Genomic DNA, 18,309 nt, shown 5'->3' on the forward strand with positions numbered 1-18,309 from the left:
CTCGTACTTTTTTTGTGGATCTGTGTAATTATCTTAAATAAAAATTAAAAATGATCTATCCGAATATTATTGACGAAAAAATTTATGCCTCGCATATTGAAGTCATTAAATAATGTAAACATTCGAATACCTCTATTCTTGTTCTAAATTTCTTTTATAGTTTACATTACCTGATGATTTCAGTATGTTAGGTATTCGTTGCTCGTTAACCTCGTGTGGCGCCCCCTTAAAACAATTTTAAACAATGATTTCTACTTTTAAATTGACTTAACATCACTTCATTTATCGGCACCCAAAATGTAAATTGTGAAAATTAATCATATTCGCAGTGTCAATAAAGCGAGGTGTATTACGCTACAAAAACATTTCGGTGATCGACTTTGATTACATTACAACGGGGAATAAATTACAAAAAATCGCTTCTCGCGCTTCTTCTCCGAAAAGCTGGCATATTTCTCTCATCCTCCAGTATTTTTAACGTCACTAAGTTATTAGTGCTATGTAAAACTTCAAAAATAAAACAAATTATTACGGAGGAGGAGCATGGTTTCGCTGCCGTCAGTGCAACGCGGGTTACTGATACAGTAACAGATTTTTTCTATAATTTCTAACTTTACAGAAGACTTTAAGGTACGTTTCTTTTTTAAATTAATATATTTACCGTAGTGAAAAGGAAATAATATAAGAGTTGCATGTTATCTTTCTAGATTTTCAAATCAAGAACTTTGATAAGACTTTAAACATGTTTTTATAAAAAATCGATTAACAGATATCATCATTTTGACGACACGCACCTTAAAAATTAAAAAACTGAATATAAAGCTTATAGGCCAAGCAAATTAAATTTTACTCGAAAAAAGTCCTATCCGCGAGATTATTGTAAAATTGTCTAAAGGAACATAATACAAGACATCTCTCATCTCGTGAGTCAAAAACTTTTATTAGCTAACTTTTCTATTTAAACAAATAGGTAAGGAAAACAGTTCTTTCACTTTGCAGAGAAAACCATCAATTTTAGCGAAAAGTGACTCACAGACAGCTTGTAGGGAGTAAAATTATTTACAAAATGAAACTTGTTAAATTAAAATCGGTTAATAAACAAACAAGTTATTGCAAAAAACCAAGAAAAGAGCCCATTTTATTAATTTGTTTGCAACTATCGCATTTATTGTTAAAATTTTATAAAACCTATGACAAGTTGAGGGTTTTGTCATACTTTAAAAGTGTGCCAAAAGTGGGCGCTGTAGGTGCAATAGTTTTCGCACAATTCTATTTGTTTATAACGGAGGCTCCAAAAGTTATGAACTTTAAGCTTCTGTACAGGCGTTAATTTTCAACCAAACATGATTCTGAAAGCGTCATTGTAATCTTAAAGACGTAATTAAGCGACCTATTAAAAAATATCACCGTATTTTTGACATTAACATTCTCAAATTGTGCATTAAAAAAACGTGCGTTTTTCGCTTATACACAATTTGAATAAAATGTTGCCGTAGAGGATGTTTTTTTTTTAAATTTGTATTTTTTTACCAGCTATCCATTGCATCTATTTTCGGTGAGGTAGTATAAATATCAACAATTTTATTCAAATTGTCTATAAGCGAAAAACGCAGGGTTTTTTAATGCACAATTTGAGATTGTGAATGTCAAAAAAACGGTGATATTATTTAATTACTTAATTACGTCTTTAAGATTACAACGACGCTTTCAGAATCATGTTTGGTTGAAAATTAACCCCTGTACAGAGGTTTAAAGTTCATAACTTTTGGAGCCTCCGTTATAAACAAATTGAATTGTGCGAAAACTATTGCACCTACAGCGCCTACTTTTGGCACTATTTTAAAGTATGACAAAACCCTCAACTTGTCATAGGTTTTATAAAATGTTAACAATAAATGAGATATAAACAAATTAAAAATGGGCACTTTTCTTGTTTTTTTTTGCAATAACTTTTTTGTTTATTAACCGATTTTAATTTAACAAGTCTCAGTTTGTAGATAATTTTATTCCCTACAAGTTGTATGAGAGTCACTTTTCGCTAAAATTGATGGTTTTCCCTGCAAAGTGAAAAAACTGTTTTCCTTACTTATTTGTTTAAATAGAAAAGTTAGTTAATAAAAGTTTTTGACTCACGAGATGAGAGATGCCTTGTATTATGTTCCTTTAGACAATTTTACAATAATATCGCGGATAGGACTTTTTTCGAGTTTCTCTTTTATTTTCGCTAATTTTCCTGGTGTACTCATTATTTTGCCGTGATGGCACGTTTTGCAAAAATATTTATTACATTATGAGTAAAAGCGTAAAACATATCATTCAATGATAAAAAATAATGCCCATAGACCTAAGCACCCAAAATTTTCAAAAACTCTTATTATTCTCTCTTATGATAATGATGGACGAGATACACGTGTTTTTTATATCTGGTAGTCCCAGGTAGAGTGTTGGGGCATCAGCCAGATTTATATTGAAAATACCTACACAACTAGAACCCCATTGTTTCAACACAAACTGTTATAAATGTTATTGTTGCATTTTTTTATTCCTATTCAATGCAGGCCGATTTTTTGATAACATAATTAAACACCCAACATAAGTAACCCCAACAATGCATACAGAGAAGCCTTGACAATGTACTAATAACTTTTAATGACAAAAACAATTTGATGTATAATAAAATAATAATTAACATCTCAACGAGTTGTTGTATACACAAGGTACATGTGTTTTATGTAAATCACCGTTGTAAAAAATGTATCACAGCAAAGATTTTTAAATATTAATTCATCCAGGCTTTAAAAATGTACTGATCTGTGGAAATTGTTTATCAGTTTATAAATACACAAATTGTCATGAAAATATTTTAGTCCAGGAAAGTTATTTTTTTATAGAAAAATGTAGGTTTTGAGGAACCACCAGTAACATACAGCGGTTTGGGATATAGACATATACAGTGTCCAATTAAATCAGCACCATATGGGATACCTTTTTATTATTGGTTTTATGAAAAGAAGTTATTATTTATTAAAAAACAGATTTTGTTATTTTTACAAATTTTTACAAACATGAATTCATATTCAATACAATAAATGTTTTATGATAATTAAATTATAATTTATTTGTTAATTTTCTGTTTATACCCAAAAATTATTAAAGATTGTTTTTAAAGGTAGATGGATAATAGTGGATATCTGAGCGTAGTTTTCTCTTAGGATCAACTTTTCTCAATAACGGTTGTCGATATTGTAAAAAATAAAGGTACTTTATTCTTGTGGAACATTTACATTTTTCGACAAACCTCATATAGGACTGCAAAAAATTGAAATCTGATTATTTCATTTAGGGTTTTATGCCATGCATGCAGAACATTTTATCAAGAATAACTTTTTTTTATAACGCTCATAATAAAAAAGGATCCCATATGGTGTCGACTTATATATCGCGATTTTTGACCAAAAACTGCCAAAATCTCAATGAAGATGCATTTTCTAGAAAAAAAGTTTATTCAAAATTAAATTTCCTACAAAATTGTTCCTATGAAAAATTTCGATTTTCTCAATAGTTTTCCCGTATATTTAAATGGAGTACAGATTATGTGAAAATAAATGTTTTGGAGCCAAAATAACGGTCAAATCAATTTTAAATAACAAACTTGAATTAGAGAAAAGAAAATTGCGGAACATTCTTGGAAAATCTTAAATAGTTTTCCGAGATTTGAATATTTATGAGTATCAAACGTATGTTTTTATAGGTTTTCAAGTGTACATTACAAATTAATTATGAGCTTTTTAATATTTTCCAGAAAAGTCTGTTTTTTAGATTTTTTTTTTGCTACAGTGATGAAGCAGTTTTACATAAAAAACTTAGATATGGTAGTCTATAAAAAATTAAAAGTAATAAATAAAATAAAATAATAATTGTTTTTTAATAATAAATAAATAAAAAAAATATTGATATAATTTAATCAAATTGAAATTTTCTTTGTCATTACATTACAAATTTTTAGTTTTTAATAATCAAAGTAAAAACAAATTTTCAAAGAAAATATTTTGCTGGGTAATATTAAAAAGTGCATAATTAATTCGTAATGTAGACGCTCGGAAAACCTTGGAAAACTACATAAAATTTTACAAGAATTTTCCGTAATTTTCTTTTCTCTAATTCACCTTCGTTATTTAAAAATGAATTTGACCATTATTTTGCCTCCAAAACATTAATTTTCACATACCTTATCCGGACTTCATTTAAAAAATATACGGCAAAACTATTAGGAAAATCGAAATTTTTATGGAAGTCATTTTTTTGGAAATTTAATTTTGCACAACTTTGATATGAAAATTTTGTTCGAAAAAATGCATCTTCATTGTGATATTGACAGTTTTTTGTCCTTATGTTGATAGTGGTTGCGTGACACATTTCTTCTGACCTACACTTTTCTATATAAAAAAATCTCGGAGTAAAAAAGTTATTTTCCTAGACTATTTGTTTTTCCTAAGACGTATACTATACTTCGTTCATATTTTTTCATAGAAACCCCGGCGCAGCCGCCATTTTTCCGAATAATAGTGCAGGCATATAAAAACGAAAGAATATGTAACATACACAGGGTGTTCAGTTTGCTAATCGTCCAAACGTCATGAATCACTTCTATGATGAAAATAACAGGTGGTTTAAATAAGCTTTGTCGAAAAATGCTTCGTTACCGAGATGCAATAAGGTGTTCTAAAAATTAAACTTTTTAATCTGAACTTATTAAACTATTTTTTTCTAATTTGACGTCGATCACGAACCTTCACGAGCAGGTACAAGTTTATGTAAACGTGAAAAACCAGTGGCGCGCAAACTTCTCTTTTGAAGTTCCTTTATACAAAAAATAAATGTTACGTCTTTGGGTAAGGCACAAATAATGATATATTTAAAATTTTCAAATTCTTAGTTCCCGGAAAAAATAGATTTCTGTTAGTATCATACATTATTTTTTACAATTTATATTGAAAATCTTTCAACATATCTTTGTCATATTTAAACTTACGTCTCTAGACATCAGTTAATTTTTTTATTTTTATCGCGTCGCAAAAACAGAAAATGTATCTTATTAGTATCTAAAACTTTATATTTCAATGCTGATCAGGGAGTTAACCCGCAGAGTAGTAGTTTCCCGCACCGTAGCTAATTTCCCTCGGCACCAATTCTCGAGACCACCATCAACAAACAATTCCCAATAACTGGTCCGTAGAATGATATTCGTCGACCGGGAATATTAAGGAAGAAATAACCGTCAGCCCCCCTCCTCCCACGCCTATCCATTAATCTAATGAGAGGATAAATAATGGATCTTTGAGAGGGAGCAGTAATCAAACGCCTATCAATTATACATAGCCTCTATATTTTTGACGTAGTTTGCTTCTTATCACCCTAGAAGATAAACCTCACCTATTCAGCGACAACAATTATTACTAAATATCGACGATCACTTGAGGCTACGCTCAGTTCGTATAGAATTTCTGAAAGAGTGTATCACGTAGTGCTCTAGTGACGAAATTGGCAGAAAAGTGTAGGAGTGACAGTGAAAATATCAAATATCACAGCTGAGTGAAAATAGCCGAGCAAAATTAGTGATACAAGTGGCGTTGATTGAAAAAGTTATAGTTTAGTGATAACGTAATTGGATAATAGGCGTGTTTTGAACACGAAGCTGATATTGTTTCTAAACAGGTAGGTTGCTTTGATACTTGCCAATTTGCAACGTCTATTATCCACAGTCACAAATACATTTCAAAATAAAATATTGCTTTTTTATTAGCAATTAAAAAAATTCAAAAAAACTCATTGTTATTTAATAGTTCGTATCTTTTTATCAATCAAAACTATACATAAATTTTTAACTTTATTATGACCGTCATAAAACATGGATTACTTATTATATTAGTTATTAATATTAGTCATAAAGTATAACTGATTTTGTCTTAGATTTTTATATGCAATAAATTTTTCTCGATATATTTTGGTATTCTGAATATCTCAGAAATTTCATTATCAATAAAAAGCTTAGCATACGTATCGAGAAAAATTAATTTACAGTTGCGTTACAAATTATGGTTTAGAGTTTAGAGCTGATAAGTGTACTCATTTTATCAACGGCGATTCATTCACCTTCTTAATCTCTCTGTGTTCATATGATTTAACAACAATACGATTATAGACAACACAGGGTTGTACAGAAAATATCATAGATATATTGCAAAATATTTCGCTACAACTAATTATTCATGTAAGCAATTCCACAAATTTCATGTATCTTTTGAAACGACAGAGAATTAATTGTTTTGTCTGATAACACCAAATTAGCTGTATCGGTACTTAAATATCTTTTTATTATTTAAATACAGGCACTTGTAAGATTTGAGAAAAATAACGTGACTGTATTAGATAGCAGATCAGTCATTGTGAAAATATTTGTTAAGTCTCGCATGTTAAAACTAAATTGCCGAACAAGACCAGAACCAGTACAGAATAAGCAGGAAACGGCGCACGTTTCTTGTAACACCCAGTATATAGATATAATTTTAAGGGTTTTCAATATGCAACCCATATAAAAACTTATTGACTTTGGCAGTAAACTGTAGAAAAGAAAACTAATAGTTTCGATCTTTCATTAGTAATTAGTGAGATAAACATCTTGTCTGTCATATCGTTTAACGTCATTTGAATAACATGATCTTAAGTACGCTTTATCAGGCAATAGATTATAAATATTTTAAGTGTTTTCTACTGATTAACGCCTTGAAAACAAGGGCAAATATTTGGATGCGGTGCTCACTTTTTGTTATTATTAATCGTTTAACTAAAAATATACCTTGCCACCCTGATGTTTTCTTTCGGCACCTTGTTTATTTTACAACACGTAGGATATCCGTGTTTCAAATTTCGCCAATTTTCAGTTTCAGAAAATATTTCAATTTTGCTTTTAGAAAACTTTTCCAAGTTTTTTTAAGAATTGACAACAGTATGGGTTCGTTCCGATTTCAATATCTGTATTAGCTATTATTAGATTAATAAAATCCAGGAAATATTTATGCAGTGGTACTATATTTAATATTGTATATCCTCATTGTTACTAATCTTTCAAAAAAGCAATAAAGTTGACACTCAGTCGGAATCCAAATACAGTTATCTGCCTTATCTGCTGTACTAATGTTTATTGGATGGAATATAATAAACAGTTTATTCAATTAAATCCTATTTAAACAATTAGTGTATAATATATAGAAAACTAATGCCCTGAAGAGTAATGTTTATATATTGCTATCATTTTGATTTGGTTGGGGATATTGACGCCTTGACATCATTCGTCTTGTAATAGAAGATAACAATGAATGTTATTGGGGGATTGGTACTTTAAAAAAATCGTTAACACAAGGCGAAGTCGCTGCACATTGTTTTAGAATCGTATCTTTGAACGCACTTTCTAAATAAAGCTTCAATATTTGGGTATAATTTATATTCATTTCGTTTATTATTTATTTCAATGTCCCACATAAAATTTATTCTGTTATCTCACGTCTAAATGAAATATTTCGACGTGAATTACTTGCTTGAATACCTGATTAAATAAATTTTAAACAACCATTACTGTGAACCATTTATTAAGTGCGATTGCTGTGGATAAAGATATCAACACAGTTGAGTTCAAAGTTAAATATGTACTTTCAAAACGATTATTTTATTCCATTTGTTATGTAATCTGTGGAGGTTATTGAATCACTTCACCAAAATTATACACGTGTAACAACAGGTCAAACATAGAACTTACAACTCGAGTTTGGTGTGTGAAAAAGGCGCCGAAACATTTTTTGAAACGGTAAAACGCTATTCATGTTTACAAGCAAATAGTTGCTAAAGCATTAACACTCTCGCTGTTAAACAAACGTTGGAAATGATTGAAAAACGCTTTTGTTTGAAATTAATAATTTACAGCGTGGTATGTATGAGAAACATCTTGCTCTCACGTAAATTTGTTTTCGTCTGAACTCTGAACAAATAAATAAAGTGTTATCGTTCGTAATTAATCAAATGAATATTATCGTGACGACTCGACGCCGGCGACATCCAGTACAAGATGAACAACGAATAGATACCAATATTGATTATCTGCAAATGTTTATTATTTTCTAAAAAAAGTGTTTAACTATTTGGAATTTTTCCACATTCTTGGAAACCAAAGTTTTTCTTAGTAATAACAGCAGATTCTGTTGTATATTTGTATCATACTTCATATTAATATCCTGCTTTTTCTTTACAACTGATGTTATTGTTTTTGGTAAACTAATAACACATCTATACTGCTCGTTTTTCAGCAATTTGTTGCAATATTCTGTATACAGGCTGTTACAAATTTGCTACGAAATAGCTCGTATAATCAGGGGACCATTATGCCTTTAAAAAATCATGGCTAACATGATTAGTTTTCGAAATATTTCAAATAAATCGAAATTTTGGAAATCCAATTTTGTTTAATGTCAGCTTTGTTTGAGGTGATATTGAAACAAGAAGAACACAACGCAACTTTTTGCCCTCTTTTAAGATGAATTAAAGATTAATTAAATGAATGATGAATTTTTCGAGACAAAACGTTTGAATCTGGTTCGGGCTGAGGCAGTACGTTATTGGGGGTTATAAACGATTGCAAAACTGTAATAAAATTTCCAGGGTCGTATTTAAAAAAATGAAGTCCTAGAGAGACGAAACGTTACATATAAAAAGTGATTATGCCATTCGATACAGGGCAAAAAGTTGCCATGAGAAACTGTTCTGTTCTGAAATGAAACAACAATGAATTTCTAAAATATCGTTCTTTTCCAATATTTCGAAAACTAATCACGTTAGCCTTGATTTTTAGAGGCATAATGTTTAAGCTACTTCGTATCTCTTACCGTTTCCGATTTCCCTGTATTGAGAAGCGAATTTGTAACAGCCTGTATGTCAAAATAAAACTATCAAACTAAACTCAGTACGTTCATTCTTTTAGGGATTTTCGTGATGATGTCTTGCCCACGAAGGGCGAAGCCGACCAGGATCAAGAACCAGGCAGAATAGAAGAATATGTTATATAATGTTAGCTATTCCCTCGCTGTTTCTCCTTGTTATGTTGAAGGTAATAAAATATAATCTGTTGTCGTCTCGTAAATGATTACCTACCTATTTTTATACTGAACAAATATTATTGCATCGATACATGATTTGTAAAGTAACGCCCAATCAACAAATAAGTAATAAGCTTTGAAGGGAAATTTTTTTACTTGTGTTTATTTTAAAACAAATCCGAAAATAATCATGTGGTTTCGTAAGATCTGTTCAAATGTTTAAATATAGCATACAGATTTACTTAAAATGAAGATATTTATTGCGATAACTTAAAAACATCTGTTGTTATATACGACCATATTTTTTATTTTATTTCAGGTATCTGCTGAGGTTATAACGCTTACACCAACCACAGGTAGGCATTTTTTTTACATAGAATTATATACAGGGTGTCCAAAAGCGGTTGGGCAATACTTCAGATGTAGAAACCGAGAAATCATGTCACTTTAGCAACGAAAAAAGAGATATTGTCTATTTTCGGCTACCCCAAAAATCTACTTATGACAAATTTCATTGAAATATTTAATTATTTTTTTAAAGCCCATAAGTAAATGGTAAATTTGGACGTCCTGTATGATAACTTAGTTATAAATAGATAACTAGATCTACAAAAATTTCGTCTATTAGTGTTTTAGTGTTTTATTTATTCACATTTTTATGGTTACATTTTATTTTTTAAGGACCGATAGTCAGCGACCTTTCAGTACATACCTTCCTTGACGGTAATGGTTACATACGTCTAAATATAACATGGGGAGATATTTTATGTAAGTACAATTTTAACCACTTTTAACTGTTATCGGTCAATGAAACTGTTTGTGGATATTTACTTGTGGTAAATAAAAATGATATTAATATTTGCTTCCACAGAATTCAACCTACTAAAGTATATTAAACATTTCTCGTTATTTGGTCAAATAAACACCCCACAATCTAAGAACATTGATGGATTAATGATACAGAAAAGCAGTTATTAAAGTCAATCATCTCTTGACTTTGCGATAGATATCTTCAAACAGAAGAATTTTGTCTATATTATTCTATATATTCCATATATATATACAATATAGGATACCTTCCAAAGTAAACATAACTTTTCAAAAGTAGGTATTTCTACTCAGGCAATTACATGCGTCAGAAATATAACGTTATAAACGGTCCTGAGGACATAAATAAATGAGTAATGAGCAAAAACTGTGGGTGAATTATTCATCAAAGGTCAGCCAAAATCTTCATTGAAATTCGTGAAATTGGAATTGAACATCTCAATAATAATTAAACGCATTTTGACCGAACAATTGGGCAAAGTTTGCAAAATAAATATTTATTCTGTAAACTTTGATTTGGCCTACCGAAGCACATCATCAAGGAGGACAAAAAGGACAAAAACTTCCTTTATAACATTATGAATGGTGACGAAACATAGTGTTTTCAATATGATCCAGAAACCCAAAATATCTCGTTTGGAGATATCAAAAGTGAAAGCGTTTTGTGGACGTAGAATCCATACAAAAGGCTTGTCCTGACAACAAATAAATCGGTTTTGCTAAAAATACTTTTTGCTGTTCTTATATTTAAAAAGTTCAGTTTACTTTGGATTATCTTTTTTCATAATTTTGTTTGCGTAATGATACAGTTGTCCCAGTTAAATTTTAAGATACTTTTTTTAAAATCGTCGCAAATAAATAGTCATTTTTTAAATAAAAATTTTGTTTGAACAAGATTTAGGTCAAAATATATCAGATAGAAGAACGATAAAAGTTATATTTAGTGCTCTGTCTCTGGCAACAGTTGGCAAATAATTACAACGAGTATGTTGATAATGAGATGATGAAGAGCAGTTATAAAGGTGATCTCATCAATAATAATAAATCCGTATCGAAAAATGTGGTAAAACGTAAAATCTTTTAAAAATCAGCAACAGGTACAATGAATTTTAAAAATCAAATTGAAAACATGGATAAATACACAATCAGTGGCTATAGACCTTTTTAGTGACATTCGAAAAAAGAGTCTATTAGCAATTCAGCAAGATATGTAGATATTTATTTATTATTATTTGACGAAAATTTTACAAGGGGCAAATGAATTTCTCGCAAATCACAAAATCATGTCTTTCAAACAGTGATTGGATATCTGGTTCTAGATAATCTACAGTTTAAATTTTTAATAATTGCTAATTAATTTCTTTTTTATGAACAATGAACAATGAAACAGTGATTGAGATACGCTCTAATTATTTACTTCCTGCCATCTGTCATCTTACTACAACATTTTTTTTTTTAGATGATGCCGAATATGTATCCATCAGCTTTGGCAGCACCGAGGAATGTAATCCAATCAGTGACGTAGAAAATTACGCGTTAAAAGTAAGTTCAAGAGTATTTATCGTTATCTTGACAACATTTTAAATACAGATATCGATGTGTAAGATTTTTGTGCTGGAATCGTTCCTTTTTAAATTTAATTAATATGTGTTTTAAGCGTTTTCGTTAGCTGGATATAAAATGCTTCACAAAACTTCAAATATATTCATTTAATTCTAGTCCTGACTCTGATATACGAAGAATATGTATTAATATACAGCTAATATATCTCAGGTGTATCGAATTTGTTAAATTTGTTGAATTTTGACAACAACGTCAGCAATCGACAATCAATATCAGCCCAATTAGACAGTACCTACTGTAAGTAAAAATATCCACATCATTTTCAGAATCACTGTATAATAAGGCCCAGCATGGACCTGCAACATCCAGCAGACCACATTATTCACGGATGTGTCTACAATGTCTCCCTGGAAGATAAGGCACTTCCCGCGAAAAGCCAAAGTGTCATCTACAAAGTACCTGGTGAGTTGCCACACTGGTCATATTGACAAAAACATAAATTCGGTCAAAAGTACTATTAGAAGTTCGAAATTACGGCATAGAACCGAATGACAGCTCGACATTGTTATATTAGACCACCTGTTGATTAAATGAAGTTATTAATTAATAAGATACTCGATATTGGACGACAGAAGCGTTTAGAAAATTGGTTTCCGGAGATAATGTCGCTAATTGATAGGGTAGTAAACGCATTACGTTATTGATTAAATCTTTTATAAAACGAAATTCAAAATAAAACAACGTGGTGGTTTGAAGAAGAAATTGTCGGAAGTAGTTCCTCATATTTCAAAAAACTCCTTTGCTTGCATTAACTAAAGGGTCTCCCAAAGGTAACGCAGGATTTGAATTGTGCGCCATTTTCATTGCAAAGAGTTGGCAGCATTGTGTAGGGTCACGTGTTGTAGTCAACAAAATGGAGCCCTATACGACGAATGAGCGAGTGAAAGTTGTGGAAATTCATTTAAAAAAAGAACGGACAATTCAATTCCCGAGTTAACTTTTTTTGACACTAGCACAGTCTCAGCTACACACTCTCCTTACTTGTAACAAATTCACTCGCTTATTCGTCGTATAGCGTTCCATTTTGTTTATTACAACATGTAATCCGGCACAATGCTGCCAACTCTTCGGAATGAAATTGGCGCAGAATACAGATCCTGCTTTACCTTTGGGACATCCTTTACATGAGCTACATCAACTATCGTTTGTTTCTAGAGTGTGTCGAAAACAGGTGTAAATGTGGAGACTTCTCGAACTCGCCTAATAAAGTGACAAGCCTCACACCAGTAACAGAAAACATGTTCTTGCTTGCTTGGAATACCACCACGGACGATAACATCACGGTACACTACATATATTAGTAAGTAGGTATAGTTATAAAACTGATTTACTGAAAAATGTCTAGCTTGAAGCAAGGTTTTTTCTATTATTTCACACCCCTGTAAAAGGGGTTTTCCACGTCTTCGTATACCAGAATAATGATAGACCACCCACTCCTCCGTACAAGTCTTCGACTTTTGAGCTAGATGTTGATATTAAAATTATTATTGAAAATAACCAACCCAATGGTCCAGTTCCGGTACAATTTTATTAAATCGCAAATATTGCGAAATAAATATCTGTAACAACTACTATATTTAATACATGTGAAGAAGATCGCAACGCAGCGATATGGTGTGATAACAGCCATATCTTCAATAGAAAACAACTGTTTTATTTTTCTAGTTCTTCGAACCTCAAACCTGTCAAGTGGGTACCTAAGATAGATATAAATATCTGTTTAACATTTCTAGTTCGTTAAATATTTCATCAAAAATATAATACAGTCAATCATTGTATTGAAGAAAAACACTTACATTATCCAATATCCAATACATCTTATTAATGGATTAATATCCATTAATAAAAAATATTTAGATCAAAAAACTATGTATAGTGTTTTGTCACTGAATATTAATCGACAGTGAAAGTAATGCCTGTAGTTCTGTTACTAAACATAAGAAGTATGACAGTGGTACGAGATTTTAGTTGAGCTTCCTATTCATAGATGACGCTGTTAAGTCATAGTCTAGCTTGTCAGCTGCTACATTTTCTTAAAGTTAAATAATGATTCGATGCAAAAATTAAAAAAAAAACGGGTCTAGTCTTTTGCACCTTATTTTTTTTATGGTAGTATTTAAATAGGTTTCAAACACCCCACTTATTAAACATTTTATGACTTAAATTAAGGAAAGCGAGTAATGTTAAAAAGAGGTAATAAGTATCAACCTATGCAAAAATAAATGATTTTCCCATAAACCAAATCAGTATGTACATCTACTTATTTATAACTCGCAGAAATAAAAATCACTTTCCGTATACATATATGGCACATAATGCCTATTTACTCAACAATCATATTAATTAATCAATCTTAAGATAAATTTGATTGATCACTTATGCACATCATTAAATATTCCGCCAGAGCTAATGAAAGTTTTGATTAGGAATTGGAAGTATATGCAATTAGGTACTATTTTTCGATAAAAAAAATCAGCACCCTGATTTCTCTCGGTGTATTTATTCCTCGAGCATATGGAAATGAAAAAGAGAGACAGCTATGAAAGGATACACGTAAAAAAATGTAATATTTGAAATCATTTGCGTTATTTTATCAAGCTACACGGTATTGTTTCACTATCTCGAGTGCTACATGAGAGCGTGTTATATTTTGATTAAAATATCTATTTATTCCTTATTGCTCATACCATGTCCTAAATAAGTATACAGTAATCTGATTTTTTATTTTTTCCAACGCCTACTCTTCACTTCAATAATTGAATAGGTGATAAATTCCTGATATCATAGAGGTATGCCAACAATTAATGTCTACATTGACAACAGAAAAATGGATGGTTGGTTGCATTAAACATGATTAGGCTTCGAGGAAATAAATGTCCCTTTTTGAAATTCAATATGAATTAGAATATTTTGTACTTATACCTTAATTGTGTGTACCTACTGAACGTAGTATATTTTTAGTCAAAGGAAAGATATTAAAGACAGTACCAAGACTTACATTCCCGAAAGAAGTTTTCAGTACAGGAACAACGCGGTCGAAATACCAATGCATGATCTGAAGGAAGACGTGGTTTACACGATAAACGTAGCTTTTATTGACGAATTCAACGAGTGCACGTATGGCTCTACCATAGACTATTGTCGTAAGTAACCGAAATGCACTTCATCTGGAAGCTCGCAATATCTCATCCAACTTACATTTTCAGAACCTTCAGATTCCCGCGCATATTTAATTGCCATAGGCGTAATAGCCGTGATAATAATTATGCTGGTATCCTACAAACTTTCAGTGTGGTCGCCAAGAGTGAGGACGAAATTGGAAAGGTATTTCTTCCTTTCCAAATCTTATGAGCCCTATGAAAATCAAGACATAGCCACCCCTTTGTCACAACTGTAAGTGCAATCATTTTCAATAGTTAATCATAATTAATGGTTTTTATTTCAGGAAACTACGTGAAGAAATCAACGCACAATATACGCCTCTGGAGTTTGCGCTGGTAAGTAATTAGAGATATTTATTGTAAATAGTGCAAAATTAACTAAACTATTGACCATGTTGCTTATGCTTTTTAATATTATTTTTCTTTGCAGAAAGCCCACAAATATGATGAATATGAGTTTCCGAGAAACAAAATCATCATGATTGAAGTTATAGGAGTGGGTGAATTCGCCAAAGTTTTCAAAGGCAAAGCCTACGATCTGGGCGGGAAACCTGGATTTTCGTGGGTAGCTGTGAAACAAATGAAAGGTAATTTCGTTATTTACACTGAAACTCAAAAGTTCGAAACTGTAAGTTGATTATTATCAACGAGCACATAACAGATTATTTCTTTTCATCAGATGGGGCTTCCGATGAGGAGATCTTGGATTTCCAGACCGAAATCGACACTTTGAAGAAAATAGGCAACCACGAGAACATCGTGAGGCTCCTGGGCTGTGTGACCATGGAAGAGCCCTATTTGATGATCATGGAGTTGGTTATAGGCGGTAGTTTGAAAAACTACCTCATTCGACTGAGGAAGAAGTGGGCCGAGAAGAATATACCCAGGATATTCTTTCCAGAGTAAGTAAAGAGCTCTTCAAGCTTATTTCTCTTTAAAACTTTATAAATTTTTACAGTGATATGGATGAGGAATTGCTTAGGTCTAATAGCCAGAAGTAAGTACGAGTATGATCCTAAATTCTCTGTTGTTTATGCTACAATACATTGACACACCACTCCTCGTATCCTGTTTTTTCACTTTAATTTTTCTCTTTCAGGTTACCAGAAGCAAAAATCAACTACACTACCTGCGTTTTTGAGTAAGTATTCTATTGCTCCTTATCTTTTATAAGGAATATACGTTACTTCCAACGTAGTTCAGCCTCTGATTTGAGCTTGGCGCGTCCCTAGTCAAGACTTACTAAAACGAAGTCATTGTTGTATTTTTTGCAGTACTAGTGATGGTTCTTACATCATTCCCACGACGCCAAGGTCTGCCGATTCAAGCGTGTTCTTGAAAACGGGCACTGATCAAAATCTACAACAAATCCAAACTTCAACGTTGAGACAACCTGAAACTCCATCTTCGATGAATTCAAGCCGCATACCTTCGAGTGCTGAAAGTAAGAAATTACTTTTAAATGTAGATACGATAAAATTTGAAAACAATCCGAATTCGAATAGATCTAGGAGAGCGTAATGTCGAAAAGAAACTTCTTGTGATGATAATGCTCTGAGTCACACAAAATTGTAATTTTGAATAGTGAATATACAAAATCTCTTATATTTTCTTCCTTTTTGATGCAAGAAGGACACAACATATTTGTGCTTCAAATAACTTGACAGGAACTTAATATTTTCAGCTGAACTAACGAACTTAGACCTGGAAACACCGACTCCATTGACGGCGGAAATAAATCGTTTTCCAGAACCAGTACTAGATCACACAGAGCTACAACAATTTGCTTTTCAGATAGCCAACGGCATGCGCTACGTAGAAAAGCTGTCTATAACGCACAGGTAAGTGGCTCTCTCTTTGTTCCTCTATTTCTTTCTCTTTCTATATATATATATCTCTCTATCTGCTCTATCTGTTTACAGTTCTATCTCTTTAAGGAACTGATATTAAGTGAGGCGTTTTTATGCGTATTTTTAGTGAATTTGCAGCAGTCTTTTGACTAACCTACATAACCAAATTTGGAGAGGACATAGCTGATGCTAATACAATACGAAACATCGACTTAATGTTAAAAATGTTGTCACCGCCGTTCTTGGCGAATTATTTAGAATGATTCAATTTTCATGGCTGAAAACATCCATAGGTATTGTATTTTCGAAACCCAGAGAGTTGCAGTAACCAAATTTGGACAGGACATAGCTAATACAATGCGAGACATCGCCTTAATATTATTTTTTCTTGTCCGATTTGTACTTGTTTTCATGGCAATCTTTGAACTGATTATTATAATTTTTAGTTGTCTGATTTTTCGAAGTTTAGTACCCCATAAAAATCACTCAACAGACATTTGTCGTTCAAATTTGGTATATGGATATTGAATAGCCTGGTAATATTATCTTTTTGATAAAAAAATGCCTAATACCACTTTCTGGAAAAACGACCCTGTGAAAAAACGACAATCGTAATAGGCCAGGCTCTTACATCAATAAAATGATTAGTAGAATATAACCTCAATTCAGGGTACTATTTACAAAAAAATTGGCTTGCGGAAAGTCCACAGCCTTCTCAAATTTCTAGAGACGTTAACCTGAAAAACAGGGCACACTGTATATTTCACGGTTGCTAGGAACTTTATTACCAACATTCTGGATTACTGACGAGAGTTGCTTTTAGGGACCTAGCTGCAAGGAACATTTTGATCACCAGCAACAAGCTCCTGAAGATATCAGACTTTGGAATGTCGAGAAGCGGGTCGTACGTAAACCGAAAACCCAAAAAAATGCCCCTGAGGTGGATGGCGATTGAATCAATCGAAGAGAAAACGTGGGACAACAAAAGCGACGTCTGGTCGTTCGGCGTAGTTCTGTGGGAGATAGGAACTTTAGGTAATATTCAACTGAAACACGTACATTTAACAGCATAATATTTTTTAATATTCAGGCGCCTTTCCATACGAACATACCCACGACTTCTTCGTACTGCCCGAGCTGAAGAAGGGCAAACGGTTGGAGAGGCCGAAAATCTGCACCGACGAACTCTACGCTCTAATGTTGCGATGTTGGTCGGAGAAACCAGAGGACAGGCCGACTTTCGGCGACCTCGCCGAAGAGTTGGACGTGAAGAAACGAAGGGTGTACATCGATTTCGAACGGTTAAGCCCCAAATATGTTTTCCCGCCCACGAGAAATGTTAATGAAGTACGTAATGAGTCGAAAAGTGAAAATAAATGAAATTAATTATGAATTAATAATTATTATTTTGTTGGATTGCTACTAAGTAAGCATTACATTGAAGACATATTTTGTGTAAGATTTGTACAATTATTTGTTAAGTTCGGAGTATTATTATACATTTTCATTAATTTATTACTAATAAAAGATTGTTACAATACTGCTTGATACTTCCTCCAACGCCTGTACTAAGGACATTTGCGAAAATGAATAAATTTATTACTCTTAATAAACTAAATATGCAAATAAGTGTGCACAGTAAAATAGCTAAAACACTTCATTTTTGGAGACAATAAGGAATATCAGGTGACCTTGCTACGGCCG

At 32.0% G+C, this 18,309-nt stretch overlaps 1 protein-coding gene across 3 annotated transcripts; it reads left to right on the plus strand.

Moving 5' to 3' along the window:
* The first annotated feature begins 5,424 nt into the window (after window positions 1–5,424).
* LOC108908302 (proto-oncogene tyrosine-protein kinase receptor Ret) lies at window positions 5,425–18,145 on the plus strand. Of its 3 annotated transcripts, XM_018712321.1 has the most exons (18): window positions 5,425–5,715; window positions 9,029–9,154; window positions 9,463–9,499; window positions 9,825–9,911; window positions 11,431–11,513; window positions 11,861–11,996; window positions 12,750–12,894; window positions 14,556–14,737; window positions 14,801–14,987; window positions 15,040–15,091; window positions 15,186–15,342; window positions 15,435–15,657; window positions 15,714–15,752; window positions 15,855–15,896; window positions 16,030–16,199; window positions 16,440–16,596; window positions 17,429–17,640; window positions 17,696–18,145. In XM_018712321.1, the coding sequence occupies exons 2-18, from the start codon at window positions 9,113–9,115 to the stop codon at window positions 17,983–17,985; spliced, it is 2,241 nt and encodes a 746-aa protein (XP_018567837.1). In that variant the 5' UTR covers window positions 5,425–5,715; window positions 9,029–9,112; the 3' UTR covers window positions 17,986–18,145. The 3 variants fall into 3 exon arrangements, with proteins under 3 accessions (XP_018567837.1, XP_018567838.1, XP_023310054.1); XM_018712322.1 differs by lacking the exon at window positions 15,714–15,752; XM_023454286.1 differs by lacking the exons at window positions 5,425–5,715; window positions 9,029–9,154; window positions 9,463–9,499; window positions 9,825–9,911 and having other exon boundaries at window positions 12,752–12,894.
* The last annotated feature ends 164 nt before the right edge of the window (window positions 18,146–18,309 follow it).

The sequence above is a fragment of the Anoplophora glabripennis genome, unplaced genomic scaffold, assembly GCF_000390285.2.
Source record: "Anoplophora glabripennis isolate ALB-LARVAE unplaced genomic scaffold, Agla_2.0 scaffold18, whole genome shotgun sequence".
NCBI classification, from domain to species: Eukaryota; Metazoa; Arthropoda; class Insecta; order Coleoptera; family Cerambycidae; genus Anoplophora; species Anoplophora glabripennis.

What these genes read in the sequence shown, in the direction of transcription:
- LOC108908302 (XM_018712321.1), top strand. Translation starts at nt 9,113, where the DNA reads ATGTTAGCTATTCCCTCGCTGTTTCTCCTTGTTATGTTGAAG. An exon ending in AACGCTTACACCAACCACAG is followed by an intron (nt 9,500 to 9,824) that starts GTAGGCATTTTT and finishes TTATTTTTTAAG; the next exon opens with GACCGATAGTCAGCGACCTT. An exon ending in CATACCTTCGAGTGCTGAAA is followed by an intron (nt 16,200 to 16,439) that starts GTAAGAAATTAC and finishes TAATATTTTCAG; the next exon opens with CTGAACTAACGAACTTAGAC.